Raw genomic sequence first — 19,257 nt, forward strand, 5'->3', positions numbered from 1 at the left:
TTGCTCCCAGTGGCCTTGGCTAAATCATATATTCTTAGTAGTCCGTCTGATTTATGAGCAGAAAACGAGGCACCAAATACAGCCCAAAAGAAGTTTGAACATTTACAGCTGAGCTGCAGAGTTGGCTCCTTGTCAGTATATGTACTGGTGGCAATATTTTCCCTACAGAAAGATTTTCAGGCACTCCTGCTATGCGGTGTGCTTTATTGTCAAACGGACCTGACGTAGATCCAGACAACAACACAACACACTTCTGATCATAACCGCGAAGAGTTCAGCTCGGTCCAGCATAAGCGTTCGGTTCCTGCTCGGCGTGGCGGAAATCCAGGCTCCTGACCGCCAACACTCAGGGCAAAGTTCCTGGAGGCTTTTGTTCGTCCTTCCCCTGGCGTTAGTAGGCGGATCTGTGGAGCACTTTTAAAAACGCGTGACCTCGATCTGTGAGCTCTGTGTGTGAGTTAAACATGTCGACCAGCGGAGATTTTGATTGCATAGTGATCGGGGCAGGCGTCCAGGGCTCCTTTACGGCCTATCAGCTGGCAAAAAAGAACAAGAAGACTCTGCTGTTGGAGCAGGTGCGTCATGAAACGATTTTGAGTCAAGAGTCTAACTTGACCCATTGCATTTTAATCAGGTTTCTCTATGTTCCACTGTAACAGTACTCCATTACAGTTTACTTATAATTGACTACAAGTTCATAGAATGCATAGAAAATGTCACGAAAGAAGAAAGTATGAAAGAGTAGTTAGGAAAATACCATCAAAAGTAAAACTACTTAATTCACGAGTATGATAGGCAGTGAAGTTTAGCGTACTTCTTATTTTCCTTAAACAAAACAATATACAGATACGTGAAACAATAAGCAGATAAGTCACATACAGCACAGACAAAGGCGAGCAAAACAAGTAGTCCTTGTATTTGAAATGAAATATTTGTGTCTGTGCATCTACTTAAGTCTCATATTAGTATTATTAGAAGGTAGAGCCAAGGGTATGGAAATTAAAAATAAATACATGAGTAAAGAAAAACAAGTATTAAAAGTAATGTTATTTCAGAACATTACCACAATCCCTGAGGTGGTGGTGGTCCTGGTCTTCCTAGCGTAGACGTTTGAACTCTGATGTAGTGACGGTATCAGAGTTTCTCAGGTTGGGTGAACATTATGCATTTCATAGTTTGAAAACGTTATTCTTCATTCCTGATTCATTTTATTCCCTTTTCGGAGTCGTTTCCAGACGTCTTAAAGGAGGAAGCTCACCTGGAGGGTTTAGCCAATTTAAAGAAAAAAAAGAAGCTCCCAAACCCTGAGGAGGGGAGCCATTTAGAAGCTGACACACTGGTTGTGTTGAAGGAGTTAATCATGCAAACTGTATTGTATTTTAACTCTGACTTTATCATTTTTATCAAGCTGCTGGTTATTACTTCTATAAATTCCACAGTAGAGGAAACATGCCTTAGGCAAAAATTGTTGTGATTTGACTACATAAATAATATTTTATCAAATTGAATTGAACTGAGTAGACAGGCCTTAAAACTGACGACTCTGCCTCCCATTCGACTTTTGAAAACTCTTGGAATCACCAGTAAGCCTGCAGTCTGACAGCAAAGTGCTCTGTTGGGATAAAAAGTTACTATAAGGTCATTAAAATATGACGCGGTCTGATTATTTAAGATTCTGTATGTAAGAAGAAGGATTTTAAATTCAGTTCTGAATTGAACAGGGAGGCAATGAGTAGAAGTTAATATGGGAGAAATGTGCTCTCTCTTTCTGGTCCCAAGAAAAAAAAAGAGAATTTTTTTATAGCAATGATGTCAATTAAAATTTATGCAGTGTTTTGTAATAATATTGCCTAAAGGAAGTATGTGTAAAATGTACTTTTTCCTACCACATAACTCTTTGGAACTTTGTGGCTACTTTTGTGTACGAGGAAGACTCCCCACAAAACCACTGCAGCGAAGTTCCTATTTCACAGCAGTGTCATATCTGCAGTGAAATATTGTGGTCAGTGGTACTGAATAATGCATTAAGGTCTAGCAGTACAAGCACAGAGATGAGTCCACTGTCCACAAAAAAATATCATTCATAACTTTCACTAGTGCTGTTTTTTTCTGAATCTTGATTGAAACTCTTAAAAAAAAACATTACTTTACAAATGATCAGTAAACTGTTTTTGAGGTAAAGGGAAGGTTAGAAATTAGCCTGTAATAAGCTAAGGATCAAACAATGGCTTTATGAATAATGGTTTATTTGCCACTGCCTTAAAAGCCTGTGGTACGAAGCCTGTCAATAAAGACAGATCATCCTCTTTAAACTTGAAGAATTAATTCATGGTGGACTTTGGGCAGTCTTGGCAGTAATGGGGTCTAAAAGGCACATTGATGGTTTAGAGGAAGAAATTATTGAAGTTAACTTAGAAAGATTGATAGTAGAGACCTATCTAATATCAGCAGTTATTAGAGCTGGCCTACTTATTGATACATCTGTGGGACAGTTAAAGAAATATTTGGTTCAACAGAGCTCTGACTCTTTGTCAGCCTGGCTAGAATTCTCAAAAGAAACCTAGGGTTGTGCCTGTTTTTCTCAATGAATTAAAAAAGTAAAGTGTCCTGGCTTTACAGAGGTGGGTTTTAGGCTGAGGAGCAGCAGTGGGATCTGTGCTTTCTCCAGGAAAAGGAGGACTGGAGTGCTGGAGCAGCAAGTGCCTCTGACAAACCCCAATCGAGTAGTCTGGCGTTGTTAAGGCGGCCTAGGCAGAGACCATTTTCCCCTGGATTGGGATAAAGGTGGCAGTGGTGGAGGAGAATAGACAGTTGAAGAGGCTAGAGAGTGAGTGGAGAGTAGAGAGGCTGGTGTGAAGCAGAGACCGGCCACTCTTATCACCAGAGGATTGGGCAGGGAGGGATCAGTATCTTTGAAGTCCTCCAATAGCCAAGTGAGTCCCATAATGTAGGGATTCGTTGTCTGGAGTGCGTCGCTGTCAGTCCCTCACCATTGACTGTGTCCATGTTACTGGATGTGTCATTCTGTGATGATTGTGGAGAATTTGGACCCAAAATGCAGACTTCAAGACAGATTTCAATAAATGAAAAAAGAAGCTTTAGTTACGTAAGGCAGCAAGTCCAGATGTAGTCAAAAGTAGTCCTAAACAGGTAACACGTGAGGAACACACTCAAACAGTACAACGTAACAAAGAACTGAAGACAGCTAAGGGTTCATTTCAAAGGTATTCAGGCTTCCCCTTCTATATACTTTTTGACTGGGTCTGGTTTTCCTCAGCTGGTCTTGTTGTCTTTAGTTTATACAAAAATGTACAGTAAATGAGTCATAATGATATTTGCGGCCTGTCACGAGACTGCAGTTTTATGTACTTTTGAGCATTTTCTTACTTCAATGCAGAATTAATTTAACCAGTTGTTTTCATGCTTATATTTTCCAGTTTGTACTGCCCCACAGCCGAGGGAGTTCCCATGGCCAGACCCGCATCATCCGCAAGGCCTACGAGCAGAACTTCTACACCCACATGATGGAGGAGTGCTATGAACTGTGGGCTCAGCTGGAGAGGGAGGCAGGAGTGAAATTGTACAGGTAAGGAGTCAGCAGAAGAACAGAGAGAAAACCCAGAACAAGGAGATTTGTTACGTTCAAGGTGCTATGTACGCACAAGAGCAACAACTCAATCTACAGGAGCTATTAATGCATGACTTTCTCATTACCTCCAGCATCACTGAATTGGCCGTTGACAGCTCCTATGCTTTTGAATGTGGTGTAAATAACCTCATTAATATTTTGTAAAGTAGTTTGTAAAGTTATGAGTGACTATTATATTGTTGGAGTGGATGCTTTTATTTTGAAAGTCGGAGAGCGACAAGGTGCCGTAAATCAAGTGGCATAAACCATACAGCAAACCAGACAGAAGCGCGAGTTTTAATGCACAGAGAGAAGGTGTGCTCTATGGTTGATGGACGGGAATGGGAAAAAGAACGGCTATTAAGGTGCAATACTGAGTTGTAAGCAGTTTCTTAGCACCTGGTTACATGTGGAACGGTGCCTTTTTGTCTTTTTCTTTTTTTTTCCTTTCCTTTTTAAACTTTCAGAACCTCATTTCATTCACAGAGTGAGGAGGAATTAGTTTGTTTATAAACATGACAGTGGCATAAATCTGTGTGCAACCCCCATCAGTACTTTCACTTTCCTGATCATATTCCTTTAAACTGTCCCATTTTTGTCTCATTACCAGTAATTTTGATAGCACATTGTTTCATTATTTGTGTCTCAAAATAATAGTTTGTTGTACCAGAACACACTCACATTATGTTCCTTAGAAATACTGCGAATTTCCTGGTCTACAGCTTATGACTGATGGGTCTGCAAGTAAAGGCCACCTGTGCCCTTGAGCTGTTAAAAAAATGACTGCATCACAATGAGAAATGTTCAAGCCAGGCTGGTTTGAGCAGCTGCTTCTAGAATATAAGCCATTAAAAAAAGAGCAAGAGCTAAGCTAAAATCTACCCTCTGGACTATCTTCCTTTCCCTGTCATGTATATGACAGTGTGTTAGCACATCCATCAGCTGAAGCTGTACCACGCGTCACCTGTTATGTCAGGTCAGGTCAAATGACGTATCACATTTATGAGTCTACATGATTTTTTTTGCTTTCTCTGTCACACATTTGCAAGCACACAGCCACACACATTAAATTGTGTGATGAATGGCTAAGCTGTGGTTGCAAGTGACTTATGGCTGCTGACAGATTTCGGAATGGCTTTGTGAAAGCAGTGCTGGTGCGGGGTGGGTCAGTTATCTCTCAGACAGATCACTGAATCAGACCCTCTCACTATAGGACTCAATAACTTAACACACTGGAGCTGGGGTATTACCACTAGTAATGATGTCCAGCCACTATGATGTCACAGGTGATATTAATGGGTCCATTTATTACTTGGTTTCATAGTTTTGTTCACCATCTGTAATTAATGCATCAAAGAACTGATGGTATATGATAACTTAATATTCTGCGGGTAAGGTCCTTAACGTTTCGATTTTTAGTGAACTTGAGTTTACTGGCTGAGTCCATCTCTCGTTAAACTGTGCAGTATCTTTGTAACCGTAGTCACGGCATGTAACACTTTTCGTGCTTGTATTTATATAAACTGAATATTGAGTTTTGTCTTCACACCGTTGACACTGCAGAGCAACTTTCCAGAGTGTGAATACTGGATGCGATACAGCTGTACTGCCCTGTACCACCCCTCCCCTGCAGTGGAGCCATAGATGCGATGGCTGCTGTATTTTCCACCTGTGGACACACCTGCCCACCTCCCAAGTGGTAGCCCAGCTACTGTACTTCCCTCTATCCAACCGCACACATCTTCAGGTTGACCGTGAGCTCCGCCCGCCACAGGGGCTCCAGGGTGGCATCCACCTGCTGCACGTGCTCCGCTGTGGTGTTGCTGTGGATGATGACGTAGATGGCAGCATATGCAGTGTGTGGATGCAGCACCCGGTCCATGAGGCACTGAAAAGTGGCGGGGGCTCCAAACAAGCTGAACGGAAGTGAAACCGTGATACAAACAATCAATCAATCAATCAATCAATCAATCAAAGCTTTATTTGCCACATGCAGGTTGCCCTGGAGTGAAATGGGACCCCCCCCCGACCTTACACACACAACACAGACATTACATGGGGATACAAGTCGGAGATCGGTAGCATTACAGAAAAACACTGATATATACACTACAATGGGAAAGTACAAGAGGAAAAAAAGAGACCTCTACTCGTGCTGTGCTTCCATGGTAGGACAGCATGAGAACAGGAAACAAAAAAACTCCTCTGCACAAAAAGCACATAAATGTCCACAGCACAACTTTGTGAAAGACATGACAAGCCACAGGATTGGGTGGGGGGTGAGGAGTAATCCGAAGCGAACACAGCAGCCGCCCTGCACAGCGCTACCATTCCAGCGCGGCACACAGACCCGCCGTGTTCCCCCGCAGGAAACAAGCATCGAAGGCGTGATACCTTGTTCACCTTTCAGTAGTTGACACAGAAACATATAGAACCATCTTTCTACAACACAAGAACTATGGAGCTACACTACGCACTGTATGACTCTTCTATTACTTCCATTTTCAGCCAAATTCTGTATGAACAATTTGTCTTCTATGCTCAGGTAACCAATAAGGCTGTGAATGCACTGTCACAACTAGGGACGTTTCAAAATGTATCTCTATGAAAGTGGTGTGAACGATCAGGGGAGAGAACACCTCAGCGCTGTTGCAATGCAGCAGTATCTGCTCTCTATTGTGAGATAGTTATCATAATTGAGGGAGGCGGGGATGGTTGAATTTTTTCCTTAACTAGAAATGTGGTTTCAGCCTCTCTCTATGCTTTTAGGAAGGTGATATACCTGTGTGGCTCCACCTGTGTCTGACCCCCACCACTTCAAAGTCACTGTGTGACCGTAAAGGGTCCTCACCACTTGGCAAGTAACCTAGAGCTGTATGAAGGGTGGAATATGAGTACTTGGGTTTTTTAATTTATGGAAAATGCCAATTGAGCTCCACAGTGGCAGGCAGTGAACACGGGGCCCATTCAAGGACGTAGAGCTCTCATAACCCTCAGAATATTCACATTACTGGTTTGTTGAAGGTCATTTTGTAGGGCTCTGCCATCACTCATCCCATTCCTCCTTGCATAAAGGAGCAGACACCAGACCTACTGATGGGTGAAGCACCTTCTAGGGCCTAGTCAAGATATCCTTCACTAACTACATGCCGGGTCCAGGTTTCACTTTATGTTGCCAGTTACGACACTGATCCTAGCCAAATTCAAAATTAGTGAAAAAAAAAAGGTCAGAAAAGATGAGGAAGAAAAAATTGTCAGTTGTCCACCTCCAAAACTCCTCTAGTGTGCCAAAGCAGCTGAAACAGATTAACAATCCTGTCTGTTATTTAACTGACCAGATCAATATCCCAGAAGTTTAATTGACTTGATGCTATACTTAAAGTGGGGTTTTTTTTATCATTTTTTTAGCAGTGCAGTTTGTAGCTAGCTCTTTATGATACTTTCTTTTCTTTTCTTTTTTTTTTAATGCCAAAGTTAACATTGCACTCTATTAAAGTCAATTACTAGTTTATTAATTTCTTTTTTTGAAGATTTATTTTCAAGATGCTGCCTTAAATTTCCCCTAATCTCCACTTTCAGACAAACAGGGCTCCTGGTTATGGGGCCAGAGAAGAGTGAAAATTACCAAAATATTAAGGACACCCTTCAAACAAACAAGGTTCCCATGGTTGTCCTGACCCATGACATCTTTAGTCAGCACATTCCCAATGTCAACTTGGCTAAGGGAGACGGAGCACTGGTGGATACAACTGCTGGAGTTCTATTTGCTGACCGCACACTCAAAACCGTACAGGTATACCACTGATAACATGATACGGACTTGTGCCGTGTCTTGAGTGTGTGAATGTGGATGTTTTGGTTTGTTCTGAAATTTGACAGAATCAAGTCTAAAAATTCCAGTTTAACAAATGAAATATTTTAAATAAAAAAGTAAAAATGATATCATCATTACTAAAAACAAGTCCAGGCATTCCAAAATATTTTAGGACTTTAAATGTGGTTTAACTGCATGCTCAAAGACAGTCAGTATGAGGAATCTGTTTTTGTTTTGTCTTTTCATAATAAATTAAATATACTTGAACCCATTGTCCATTAATCATCATCCACTTTACAAAGTTCCATATACATTTCTTGCATTCGTTCCAGTAGCTATTACTGTACATTTAACAGCTATAACAGGAATTTCAAATGTTTTGCTGCTCTCTTCTTTTACAGGGGCAATTTCAGAAATTAGGTGGAGTTATAAGAGACAACGAGAAGGTAACGGACATCAAGCCTGGCCCTGTTGTAAGAGTGTCAACCTCTGTGGGTGTTTATCATGCTAAGAGTTTGGTGATCACCGCTGGACCCTGGGCTAATAAACTGCTGGCCAACACTGGTTTACAGTTGCCACTAGAGGTATTAAAATGTTCAGTATACAATGTGCAATGTTTATACGGCTGTACATGCGTTGCAGTATTTTCAGGGTGAATATAAGAAAGTTATTAGTGTCCTTGTTGCTTTTGAAACTGTTATTTCAAAGAATGGGGCCGAGTGAGCTGCTGTCTTTGGTGCAACTTTGGTGCATCAAAAAGCAATAAGATGGAATTTTGACAACTTGACCCCATTAAATGTCAATTAACTGTGATTTTTAATTAATTTAAGTCACAATAAATAGAAATTTTGGACTCTTAATGTAAATAGAAATTCTATGACATAGATTTCTGTTTCATGTTACAGACTTGAAACAGAAATTCATAATTCTTTTAGAAATAATGTAGTTGCTGTGGGATGGCAATTTAACTGAAAAATGACATTGGCACCCTTGATTTTCTATTGGACTATAACCAGAATACAACCAGATCCCTTCTGTGACTCACCACTTTACTGTGGAGGAGGGGTTTGTGGTCCCAGTGAAACCAGGAGTTATGTCGTTGGACTGCAGATGACACACATGAAGATGGGTGTGATCTCCATTAAAAATGAAAATGTATGCCATGCCTTCTAATGATATTGTCTTGGGGAAGCATCTATAATATAAACAGAATTGGCCCTACCAAGAAACCCTGTGGAACTCCATAATTAACCTTAGTGTGTAAAGAGGACTCTCCATTTACATGAATGGAGTCTATTAGAGAAATATGATTCACACCACCGCAGCACAATGCCACAGCATTCTCTAATTGCTTTAATAAAATATGGTCAATGGTATCAAACCCTGCACTAAGATGTACAGGACAAGCAAAGAGAGGAGTCCACTGTCAAAGGCGCTTATTTGTAACCTTTACTGTTGCTGTTGCTGTTTATATACTGTGACAAGTTCTGAAACCTGACTGAAACTCTTCAAATAAACCATTCCTCTGCAGGAATCAGATCAGCTATTGGTTTTACAACTACTCTTTCAAGAATTTTTGAGATAAGAGAAAGGTTTGAGATTAGTCTATAATTACCTAAGATCAATTGGAGATAAAAAGTCTGTATAAATATAAATGGTATTGAAAGTAGCTCTACATAATATTACATTCGTGAGATGGTTATGAGTAAGTTTTTCTCTTTTGGTTACAGTTTTATTTGTGAAGTAACTGATGAAGTCTTTTCTAGTGAAGGGAATGCTTGGCTCAACAGAGCTCTACTTTTTGTCAGCCTGGCTACAGTGCTGAAGAGAAACCTAGCGTTCTTATTTTCTTCAATCAGTGATGTGCCTTGGTACACATTTGAGTTATACCAGGGAATCAAGTACTTCTGATTTGAAGCTTTCATTTTCAGAGAAGTCACAGTGTTCAGAGCTGTACGCAGTGAAGATGTAATACTGTTAACAAGCTAATCGACCTCTGTTGGAGTAGAGTTCTGATAGCTGCTCTGTCTGCTCTATTCATGTGTTGGCACATGGCACTGAAGAAGATAAGTGGCAGAATTATATCCTTAACCTCCTAGGACCTGGCGTCCACATATGTGGACATCACATTTTGGGTTGTCTAGATCAAAATACTAAATTTTGCTCTACAAGGGCCTGATATCCACTCATGAGGACATTATACTGCCTTTGTTTTATGAAAATTTAAAACGAATAGCCTCATATGTGGCTCTCATTTTTCTTAGAAACAGAAATCGGGCAAAAAAAAAAATCTTGTGATTTTTTTTTTTGTGTACCAAGGCACATCACTGATTGAACAACACTAAAAAAATCTTGTGATTTTTTTTTTTTTTTTTTTTTGTTTTTTTTTTTTTTTTGTTTATGCATTCATTGGGTCCCAATATGCCCAAATATGAAAGAGAAACTAAAAATTCATGCCGTGGAAGAGTTCGGGTCTGAGGAGGTTAAACTTAGTTACAGCACTTTCAGGAAGACATCTACTGTGATGAAATGTATTGCCCACTACTGTGAAATTCATTATTGTTAATTTAAATGTTATTAGAAATAATCAGTCAGGGTTTTTGGTAAAATTGCCCACAATAATTATTTTATCTGAGTTGAGCAGTAAATCAGATAAAAAGTCAGAGAAATCAGAAATTCTGAGTGAGGGCCGGGCGGATAATAGATAACAACAAATAAAATTTTCCAGTTAGGGTGGACAAGGCCTTTGGTTGATTAATAAGCTGGAGTTTGGTGCCACTCCTCAGCCTGTGCTTCGAGGACTCTGACAGTTCGTATGACTCAGTTTAAATATGAGTAAATACCCCTAACATAATCATCCTGCTGTAACCAGGTTTCTGTATTAGGCTGGATAAGCTTAAGCGGGCAGTGTGGGTGTCTCTGATTAGGCTCTATCGACAGACGGATGGATGGATGGATTTATTTTCCCTGTTGCAGAATTTGTCTGGCTTTTCAAATTAGACAGCAAGTATTTGCAGACATTTGTCAATTTGTCAGTGGTTGCAATCAGTCCAAGTCGGACTGCAGTTATTTAGAAAGAAATTGCCTCCCACCAGGTGACATGTGTAATTGCTTTGCGACCTCTGGTCAGCCAGAGGCTGAGGGTGTTTCACTCACAATCTCTAAATGAACGTTTGGTTGCAACAGCTATTTGCAATGGGCTATTGAAAGTGACAAAATTCAATACAACCACCAGATAACTTCCTTTAGGTGCTTGCCATTCTATTTTTACTCTAGTGTGACGGAGTCATAACCGTTCACGTGTCATTTAATGTAAGATGTAAAATGATGTTCAGAAACGTAAAATTAGCTAACAAAATTCAGTGTGTCCGGTGCTTTATAGGCGCTGTGTTTTTTGCCAAATCATTTTAACTGCTTCTGTGTGCTCGTTTTTAGCTTGGCTGAGTCAGTTTTGCAATGAACTGCAAAACCTGCTAAATCCAAATGTAAATAAGGGCATGAGTCACCAGCAGCAGTGGTGGTTCAGTTGATGAGCTGTGGCCAGGTTTATTAGAAATAATTCTATTGTGGGCAAAACAAAAAAGATTGTAATTAAATTTTGCAAATAATATTTTTTACATGAGCAATCTTTGCATAAACAGCAAATCTGTGGACTCGGATAAATTCCTTGGTGGGCATATCACAGATGATGTGAACTAAACAGCTCCTGTAGTTCTGATGGACTGAGAGGTTTGTTCTCCAAAATGAAAGATGCTAGAAGATTAAAATCCTGGGAGGAAAAATTATTTCCTGACTGTAGATGCATGTAATTAGTGATGCCTGTGACAAACACACCATATGTATTGCCTTATGACTAATATTATTAATTTAGAATATTAACTTATGACTTTTTTCATGCAGTGCATGAGATCCAATCCAGTTCAGCTCCCCCACCCCTTTTATCACGGGGATACTGTCCTTCCTACCCTTTTATATTCATCTGAAGATGCCACAGAAACAAAATAATTTCTCTTCCACATTTAAACAGCTCAAGAGACCTGATTCAGCAAATCAGTCTTTTCCATTTTGCAATATGCCACACAGCCTGAAAAGAGAAGGTGATGAGAAAACAAGCAGACAGCTGTTAGAGTGGAGAAGTGGAGGTGATATTGGAATTGCATTATTCAGGCGGGGTGGTGGTGGGGTGAAAAGGTGTTGAATGTCATGCTTGAGTGAACTGGCGGAAAAGCACAAGCTCTGAGCACATTGGCTCACCAGAGCATTTGTGTCAGAATTTTTATTGTCCCGGGGAATGAGCGTACGGCCTATTAGTTCATTACGCTAAAAGCTCCTGAAAAATGTGTCCTTATTATTGCTATCCATTGATGGACGTCATTTGTACAAGCATGTGTACGTTTCATTAAATCCTAATTCTCGCTTCACCACTGCAGAGCTACTTTTGTAATAGCACTTTTGTTTCAGAGGAAATAAATCTGAGTAGGTTGCAGTAGGAGGTGTTATGCATGAGTATATTTTAAGTTTTAGCTACTATGGTGTTTGCAAGCTGATATCAGCGTGCTAATTTTGTTTCAAATGTGTAATATTCAGATTTAAAATTTAGACTATACATTATACAATATGTTTAAACTATAATAAATTCAATTCAGTCATATGTGGGGAAACCCTGCATTCAACGAGTACCAAGACTGGCATGGCATTTTGCATTAATTTATTTATTTTTTTGGTCAAGCTGGTCAATGCTGTATAAATATACAGTCAGTCTTGAGGTCCTTGACTGTGTTGCTAATGACTTTATGTTACTGCAGGTAGTAAAGATCAACGTGTGCTACTGGAAGGAGAAGGTTCCTGGGTCCTATAGCATGAAGCAGCGCTTTCCCTGCTTCGTACAAACTGAATGCTTGGAGTCCAAAGTGCATATCTACGGACTTCCGTCCAATGAGTACCCAGGACTGATGAAGGTACGTCATGTAACTGGGCCTTTAAGTGAAGTTTTACACAGAAACTACTGCATACCTACCTCTAACATACAAACTGTGAGCAGGAAGTAGACTTTATAAAAGATCAATTCAAAATTTGATTTCAACATGTGATTTTGTTGTTCCTCATTTGGTTTTGTTGTCTCAGTAAATGCTTCTAGCACTTCAATATTGGTATATAAATCTGTGCTGTGTACTCAACCAGATACATTTTTTTTAATCAAATGAAGGCAACGACACCAGAGTATAGCTTATGGATATGAATAACAGGGGTGTTATTTAAGTTCAGTGGCTGAACTGTGGGAGTGGAAAGGAGGACCCAAGAGCGGACACGAGTTTAAACACTGGATTTAAACAAAAAGCGAGCCATTTATTATGGCTGGAAAACAATGAATAAAAAAATAAAGCAAAGGCGAGCAGGGCGAAAACTAAACTAAAATCTAAACTGGGAAAAATTAAACTATGATTACTATGACTGAACTGTGGTAACTGTGATAACAAACATTATCAACATTATTCTGACCAGGAACGTGCGAGAAACTATGATGAACAAGAACATGAAACATGAAGTACATGGAACTTGACGTGACGTGGTGGGAGGAAACACAGACGACCTGACGAAGACTGAAGGAAAACAGTCTTTGTGTGTAGGGGAAGTAGGAACATATGGGGAAACGGCTGACTAGAATAAACATAATGAGGCCACAGGGGAAGTAAAACTAAACACATCAAACATGGAAACACCAGGCTTTTCAAAATAAAACAGGAAACATAGAGAGACGTAGACATGACAACACCACCTAGACAATAAGAACATAGAACACGGGTAGACAAGCACACGGGCATGACTGAAAGTAAAGCACTGAGGACAAGACAGACCACACAGAGGACAGGAAAGGACTCATAACTAAAGAGACATAGAAGAACCTAAACTAGACCTAAAACTCAAGGCCAACTAATAATAATACTGGAACTTGATATCCTTTCAATATAATATAAGAAATCACAAAAATAAACTCAAAATGCTGGGTCACAGCCCCTGACATGAACAGGCAAAAACAGGGCCAAATGCAGCATGCACCATCTGATGCCAATGTTCACATTTTGGACAGAGAGGACAGATGGTTTGAAAGAGGAGTGAAAGAAGCATCTATGTCCACTGTGAGCGACCATCTTTGAACAGAGGCGGGGGTTTATGACACCAACTTTCTGCCATCTATAATCCAGTTTTGAGATCCCTTCCCAGACGCCTTAACGCCCACTCACATCCTGGGCCATCTGACCTCAGGAATTCGCATGATAAGGTGGGGCCAGGTTTCACAATGAGCTCACCCGAAACTCTGGCTGATTGGGACCCACACCCAGTTTCACACCTTGGCTCAGGCAATTAGAGGATCATCAGGGGGTCCTTTTGTCCCTCTGTGGGGGGAAACTCCCACTAGGTTTATATCTGGGACTCTCCACCATTTGACCTTAGAACTGAAGAAGCTTCTCGGATGAGAGGTGAAACGTCTTCAAGCAACTTAAAGAAGTCCAGACGCTTTTCTTTGCAAGCTCCTTTGACTATTGAACAATATCATAAAGTAAAAATAACTAATATTTTAAAAAGAATATGAGTAATAAAATTACCAACAAACAGTTATTTAATCTTATTTGTAAGTTCATTGAGCTCTTTATTCACTCATATGCCTACATTCTTGGGCATTTGAACTCTAGTCTCTTTTTTTCACTTCCTTATCTCCATGTTATTCATTTTCTTGTGTGCCACTCAGCCTATTGTTCCCTGTGCTTTGAATCTCAGTGCACCCCCATACAGAATTCAAACTCAAAACCACCCTGCTGTGAGATGACTGTACTAACTAGTGAACAACAATGCCAAACGGCATATTACTAAAATTATATTCAGTTCTGTCAGATGATTTATCCTTTTATATTGTAGAAATCATGTTGGATAACTGGTTACCCTTTATTTGAAAGGACTCTATATAACTTTTTAATTAAATAATAATAAACATAACTGCTATAAGCAGTTAATTTAGGGTCATCATTATTGTTTTTAGCATCCTTTAAATAGTCTCATTGAGATCAAGATCTATTTGTCCAACAAAAGTGCAAAAAATGTTTTGTGATAAGAAACACATACTGGGGTGGCTGTAGCTCAGGAGGTAGAACAGGTCATCTGCTGATCGGAAGGTTGTCTGCATGCTAAACATCCCCAAGTTGCTCTCCGATTCATCCATCAGAGTATGAATGTGTGTGAATGGTAGTTAGAAAGCACTTCAAAGCATAAAAACAGTGCTTGTGTGAATGGGTGAGTGTGGCATACTTGCTGACATATGCAGCCTTTAAGCCTTTTTCTTGAGAGGTGGTCCGCATGGTTTTTAAAAGGGAGTCTAGCATCCATTCACAGTCCTGAGTGTTTAACATTTTAAATTTCATGACTATGAATGTTTGAATATGAACTGTTGGCTGGATATTTTAGGTGACCTTGTAAGTATCGTGTATTTCGTTTTAACAAAGTTTTAAAGTTTGTGTGATAAGAGAGTTCTAAAATGTATCAAAAGTAGCAGTTGTTGCTGTTAAGGGCCCAAACAGTTATTAGGTTTAGGGGGAAATCCCTTTTTCACACAGGGCTATGTAGGTTTAGAAACTGTGTTTTGTGTTTACCGGTTAGCTTTGTCTAATATCTAATATCTTGTTGATATGAATTTTGATTTAATTGTAAACAAGGATCCAACAGTAAATCAGTAAGAGGGCAAACACTTTGTCACACCAGTATAGATGTGCAAACGTCTCTAATTGTCCATGTTCTCCAGTAGTTCAGAACACAGCACTTTCTTGCTGTATTTAGTTTTATTGCTGCCACCCAGACACATCTTGCTAATAATTGAACTGAACATTGTCACGTGGTTTGTGGTGAGACATTATGGTGTGCTTGGAGTTCACTTAGGTTATTACTCTGTGTGAAAAAAAGTCAAATCACAGGGAAAGGCAGCAAAATCATCAACTGATTTAGATCGGAGTAAATGAACTATATGTGTGAAACTGACACTAAGAGGGACTCTAAGATTTGCTAGGCAAGATAATTTTGAGATGGGGCAGCGATTATTTAAGTTACAAGGGTCACTACCTTTATGGAATAGAGTATCTGTGCTTATTGTCCTTTGGTCTTGTTGCCCTTTGGCAATAAGACTCTGATGAAGCAACATAACTAGGCAGTGCTCCAAATGAAAGCACAGGACCCACAGGGTATAGATGCTGTTGGTGGTGAATCAAATGGTAGATGGAGTGTTTCACAATCCCAACATCCACAATAATGTGTAGATTGGGCAGAGGAGAAGGGTGTGGTATCTTAGTGAAAGAAACTGATCAACTGTCTTATCATGTCTTGTGATCCAGCATTTACTGCACAAAGCTGTAACCAGCCTTGCATCTATCCATTGCCAGCCATTTCATCTTGTACAAATCTGGCCAACTCTTCCAAGTTTGTGTTGTTTTTCCTTCTGACCAGATGCGGTTTTTGTACCACCACCCCGCCTCAGGTGATCAGTATTGTGGCCCTAATACTCTGTATTTGTAGGGTTTTGACTTTTGGAGTTCTCTTTTAAACAAATACATATGAACTGCATATAATAATATAATTGTCCTTCTGACAAAATTAATTGGTACTGTAATTAATGTTACAAGTGTACATTTCTAGGAGATGGGTCATTCTTCAACGTTGTTGCCGAACACTGTTCACTTCTTTTTTCCACATTTTATCTGCTCTTCAGACGTTTTCTGTTTTCCTTTAAAAGTTTATGAATCCATGCATGTTTGGAGGGTATATCCAAATTCACAAGCAAGTCTTGCTAACATTTGACCATTATTTATCAAAGCTGGAAAAAAAGGTTTTAGATTTTATTGTTTTAAAGAACTTAATTAAGGCAATTAATAGATAACTTTAAGTGTTTTTTAATGTTTTGTTATACACAACTGTTAATGCTTTTCTTTAAAAACAGAAATGCTGTTGCAAAGTGGACTTTAAAATGTGATTTGTTCTCCCTCGGCATCATATTAGTTGTAAGGTTTGTGCTGGAGTTGATGTCATCCGATGACACATCTCTATTTTGGGCATTATGGCAAGCCAGCAGGAGCTCACAGTCTAATAGCAGACCACATGCACAGCAGAGAACGGGAGGACAGATGGTGATGCCACGTTGCATTATTCACTCGAAGACACAGTCACCAGAGCTAGCAATGCTTGGACCATTTAACAGTTTGAAAGAATGCCAAAATGAAGCAGAAGACGGTGGCATTTTCTCATCTGTAGTTTGTTTGTTTTTACAGCAGGGACCTGCCAAGCAGTTTTCTAAAGCAGGAAACCTAAAGAAAAAAGTCAAAGCAGCAGTTCTTTTAATCCCTCAGGGTTCTCACTTTGCCTTTAGTCTCCGAGTAAGACTGTATGTGTCAAAACTGGCTTATAAAAACAGCACAAAAAAAGATGCCTTGGAAGTTTTTGTAGAGTCATCCTAACCGACAGTAGCTACTGAAATGAGCGGAACATGCTCGTGCCTTATTACATTTAATATAAAGCATTTTATTGAGTTCTGAATAACCCCAATCGGTGCTGCAAAAACAATCTGAGACAGCCTGCTAAACTGCAAAATGGTGAACAAAGAGCTTCTTGTGTGCACCTGCACCTTTGAAAAGTACCAGGTTTGCAGTGAACTTGTGCATAGTGCCATTCAAGCTGTGTTTCTGTTGTCATTCAATTGATATAAACACCAAAGCCACAATTAGTCCCACTGTCACATAACACAAAATGCTCAGATGCAAAATTGTTACTATGACATAATAACAGAATGCAAAGCTATTCTATTCACAATACTGCAGCTGTCCTTCTGCTCCTCATATCACTGAAAATGTGCTGAGTTTTTGGTACTTTCATATAGAACTAATACCAGTGATGTCATTACAGGTGTGCTACCATATGGGCAGCAAGACAGACCCAGACCAGAGAGATTTGCAGAAAGACAGGTCTGATATTGAGATTCTCCAGCATTACATCGCCCGCTGCTTTCCTGGCCTCATCCCTGAACCTGCTATAGTGGAGAGCTGCTTGTATACGGTACAGTGTTAACATTGTGTTTTTTGTTGTCATCTTCATCTGTGAAAGTGCAGAGAAAAAAAAACGATAGTGAAAATTTACTGCATAAATTGTGTATTGCGTTTATAGACTCACCAGTCAAATCTAGTAAACAGAGCTGTGTCCCAAAATAAGGTTTAAAAAGGTCTTCTTCTGTCTGCTGTACTTCACCACAGACAGGGATTAACAAATGTGTTAGACCACCAGTCATAAAAACAAGAAAACACCAACGTTTTAGTAATCTGTCAAAAACTAGTTTAAACTTAAAAAATTCTGTTGGTATTTAAGCAAAAAGCAAACTGAAGGTAACCTGCCTGTCGCCAACAATGAAAATATCATTTATAATGCTAAAATGAAAAATGCAGACTTTTCTCGATAATGGATAATATTCTATTCTATTCTGCATTCTGGATAGATTATATATTCTATCCAGTATCAAGGGGATTTATCAGAATAAATGAAGTTTATAATAAAAAATGTGAAGTGTGTGAGTTTCTGTCTGTACTTAGGTTCTTGTCAGGTTTTAATGCTGTTCTAAGGTTCATCTTATGCAGTGCAGAACTAGGTTTATGTATTTTGTTTTTAAAGCGGTTTTGCAGCTGCTCACCAACACATGATCACATACTGAAGCAATAGGACAATAAAATTTTGGCCACCTTGTCTAATATCCCTGAAAATCCTGACAACTCTTCTCTCACTTAACAAGTCATTCTTAAGAAGATAACTAGTCTCTTCTGTTGTGCTCAAATTTGGTCTTCTGTCAGAGGTCACTATGCATATACACTGGGCTTTTTTATCGAGTTAAACAGGTTTTTGAAACATTTTTCATAAAGACTTTGACAGGAACAGCTCACAAGGCCACAAGAAGCAGAACGAAGAGGCTGCAGCACTCTTGAGTGAATGTGCATTAAATCTTGCTGCTTTTTTGAAAATAACACTTATTTAATTTACTCAAAGTTTGGTTACCAGGGTAACCCGGGTTCTCTGAATACAAAGTGAGGAGTCTCATAATGGGAAGCCCTACTACCACTACATCTAAGACGTAAGGGGTGAGGTCACTTCCACAGCACCTTTGGTGCCCTTGTTTCTTTTGAAAAGAACAAAGGCTAGCTCACAGATACCCAACCACATCTGTCCCACAGCTGGTGGACTGTGAAGAGCAAATCAGCTCCAGGAGTGAGGCTCAATAGAGTAGGAGTTCCTGCTCTAATGAGCCTGTCCATTTCTTACTTTAGTCCAAAGTTGGGATTGCCCCCAAGACCAAGTGAGCAATCTAGGTGTTCAAAGAGTGCAGTGAAAAAAGCATGGAAGAATGAGGGGTCATCAACACTTGGGCCATATATACTTACAATACATAACTTTTTGTTAAGCATAGATAATTTAATGGCTTTATAACTGTGTTGAGTACTGTGAAATTAACATTTTTATGTATTAAAATTGCTCCTCCCCTTTGCCTAGAGTTATAGCAGGCTGAGAACGCATCAGGAAACTCAGGTGTTTTAAGTTCATCTGTAGCTGTAGCAGGTCTATCAGTCTCTTATAATAAAACAACATCTGCCTGTAGTGTTTTTAAGGTGGTTAAGTATCTTATCTTTAACCTCTTCTCTCTGGAGTCTGCTCCATGCACTTTCCATGTGACAAACCTTAGTGTGCCCATAATTGTGTGTGTGCAGCTAATGTTGCACACTGCGTGTGACGCTGAAATAAATGA

At 39.6% G+C, this 19,257-nt stretch overlaps 1 protein-coding gene across 2 annotated transcripts in view; it reads left to right on the forward strand.

Moving 5' to 3' along the window:
* Nucleotides 1-353: 353 nt before the first annotated feature.
* The window catches only part of pipox (pipecolic acid oxidase), a 28,504-nt gene continuing 9,600 nt past the window's right edge, over nucleotides 354-19,257 (forward strand). The window contains exons 1-6 of one of the 2 annotated variants that reach the window (XR_005692368.1): nucleotides 354-575; nucleotides 3,438-3,586; nucleotides 7,208-7,421; nucleotides 7,844-8,026; nucleotides 12,248-12,400; nucleotides 17,379-17,528. Coding sequence is in view for 1 of the 2 variants with exons in the window: in XM_040006402.1 (XP_039862336.1) it covers nucleotides 465-575; nucleotides 3,438-3,586; nucleotides 7,208-7,421; nucleotides 7,844-8,026; nucleotides 12,248-12,400; nucleotides 17,379-17,528 (960 nt within the window). In the remaining variant the exon portion in view is untranslated. The remainder of the gene's footprint in view (nucleotides 576-3,437; nucleotides 3,587-7,207; nucleotides 7,422-7,843; nucleotides 8,027-12,247; nucleotides 12,401-17,378; nucleotides 17,529-19,257) is intronic. The other variant, XM_040006402.1, reaches the window with a different exon arrangement.

This window comes from Simochromis diagramma, unplaced genomic scaffold (assembly GCF_900408965.1).
Source record: "Simochromis diagramma unplaced genomic scaffold, fSimDia1.1 OVJJ01000024.1, whole genome shotgun sequence".
Taxonomy (NCBI): Eukaryota; Metazoa; Chordata; class Actinopteri; order Cichliformes; family Cichlidae; genus Simochromis; species Simochromis diagramma.